The sequence below is a fragment of the Cyprinodon variegatus genome, unplaced genomic scaffold (assembly GCF_000732505.1).
Source record: "Cyprinodon variegatus isolate N-32 unplaced genomic scaffold, C_variegatus-1.0 Scaffold756, whole genome shotgun sequence".
In the NCBI taxonomy this organism is placed as follows: Eukaryota; Metazoa; Chordata; class Actinopteri; order Cyprinodontiformes; family Cyprinodontidae; genus Cyprinodon; species Cyprinodon variegatus.
In genome coordinates, this window is record NW_015151209.1 from 92,678 (window position 1) to 94,369 (window position 1,692).

Here is a 1,692-nt window from a genome sequence, read left to right on the forward strand (position 1 = left end):
GTGGTCAGTTGGGACTGTTTTAAACGTAATTTAATTTTAGAAAACTATAAAAACCAGAAAGAAAATATGCAAACTAAAATAAAAAATACATTTTCTTAAAAGAAAAACGGAACATAATTTTTTTTCAACCTATTTTTATTGAATTTAAATGCAGAAAGTTTACATGCTTGAAAATTCAATATGAATAGAATGAATTTTCTACGTTTTTGAGGTTTTCCAATTTGTGGATTTGTAAATGTAAGCTGTATTCTACAGTTTCTAAATTGATATGAAATTAAAATTAAATTACTGTTTAGAAACATTGATTTATTTTGGAAATGTTTTGATATTTGCATTTATTCACTTTTTCAGGTAGAAAACTGAAACTAAAACCCTGCTTTAAGGTACTTAGTATAAAGTAAGCCATAATCCTTACCGGGTTTTTATCACAGTGATTTCTCTGCATGTTAACATCAAATAAAGTTAAAAAATAAGAGCAATGTTCACCTAAACGCAACTGTGACTGTATGAAGCATGCAAAAACACGTGGGACCTTCAGGCCTTTACCTCTCAGCGGCAACGCAAAGAAAAACATGTAAAAAAAAAAATAAATTCAGTGTTTGATGTAAAAAAGAAATAAAAAAACAGGCACAACAAATATCTACCTTTGACCTTTCAGTCTCACAGACTTCTTCTAGCTGGTCTCTAACCTAAGCATATTTACAAACCGTACAAGAACATGACAGTAGTTTGGAAAAGAGGTCTGTCAGTGTGTCTGGTGACCCTGCAGAGCAAACTAGACATAAAAAAATCTGTTTTGGTCAAATGTAACACGAGTTTCTACACAAACTAAAACCTGTCAGAACTAACGTTTGGTCTCCAACATCATGTCCTGCGTCAAATCTCACCAAAACGAAAACATGCACATGAGCCAGAGGATGCTGTGAAATGGAAATCTGAGCCAAAATATCTTAAATAACAAAATATATATAATATATACACTTTCATAAAAAAGGAAGGATGTCGCACAAACACTAAACGACAGCAATGGGCTGAAACTAATGCGAGAAATGAAGGCTGAAAATACGAATCTGTACATTGACACCAGGGGGAAAGGTGTGGTTGATGTGTGTCAGTGAATGTTTTTCCTGCTGCGGAGAACGGAGAATGATGGGGAGGAGGGGGGGCATCCAGACTCCGACGAGGCGGCGGCGGTCTGCAGATCTCAGGTCAGTGGGAGCGTCCTGATCTGACTCCGACGCGTTCTGAATGCTGCTTCAGGTGACCGTCCAGCGCCGCAGAACCTTCAGGAGTTTTACTGGAAAGAAAGACGAAACAGTGAGCTTGAATCCTTTTTCTGTTAACTCTAGAAGAGCCACAGGAGATTTAATATTTTTAAATATTTTAAAACTCAGAATCCAACTTCTGATGCCAATTTTCTTTTTGAGCTGCTTGTTTCTCTGGTTCCGTAGTTATAAACTCTTTAACTTAATCTGGTTTCTTCATCATTTTATCTCATCCTTATGTGCAACAAGTGATGAGCTACATCTAATTCAAATATATGATGGTTTAGAAACAAATATTTGCTGACATTTTTAAATAGTTTTAGATTATTTTAAATAAGTAGACAGAGGTGACTGGAACAAATACAAAAATCCGTTTTCAAAAGAATTATTATAGAAATGCTATAGTTGGCCCCATAACAGGTGTAGC

General features: G+C 35.2%; 1 protein-coding gene across 1 annotated transcript in view; it reads right to left on the reverse strand.

Annotated features, from left to right (window-relative positions):
• Nucleotides 1–129: 129 nt before the first annotated feature.
• Nucleotides 130–1,692, reverse strand: part of LOC107098207 (cell surface glycoprotein MUC18-like) — a 118,681-nt gene continuing 117,118 nt past the window's right edge. The window contains exon 13 of the mRNA XM_015395730.1: nucleotides 130–1,297. Coding sequence (XP_015251216.1) covers nucleotides 1,295–1,297 — 3 coding nt within the window. The 3' untranslated portion in view covers nucleotides 130–1,294. The remainder of the gene's footprint in view (nucleotides 1,298–1,692) is intronic.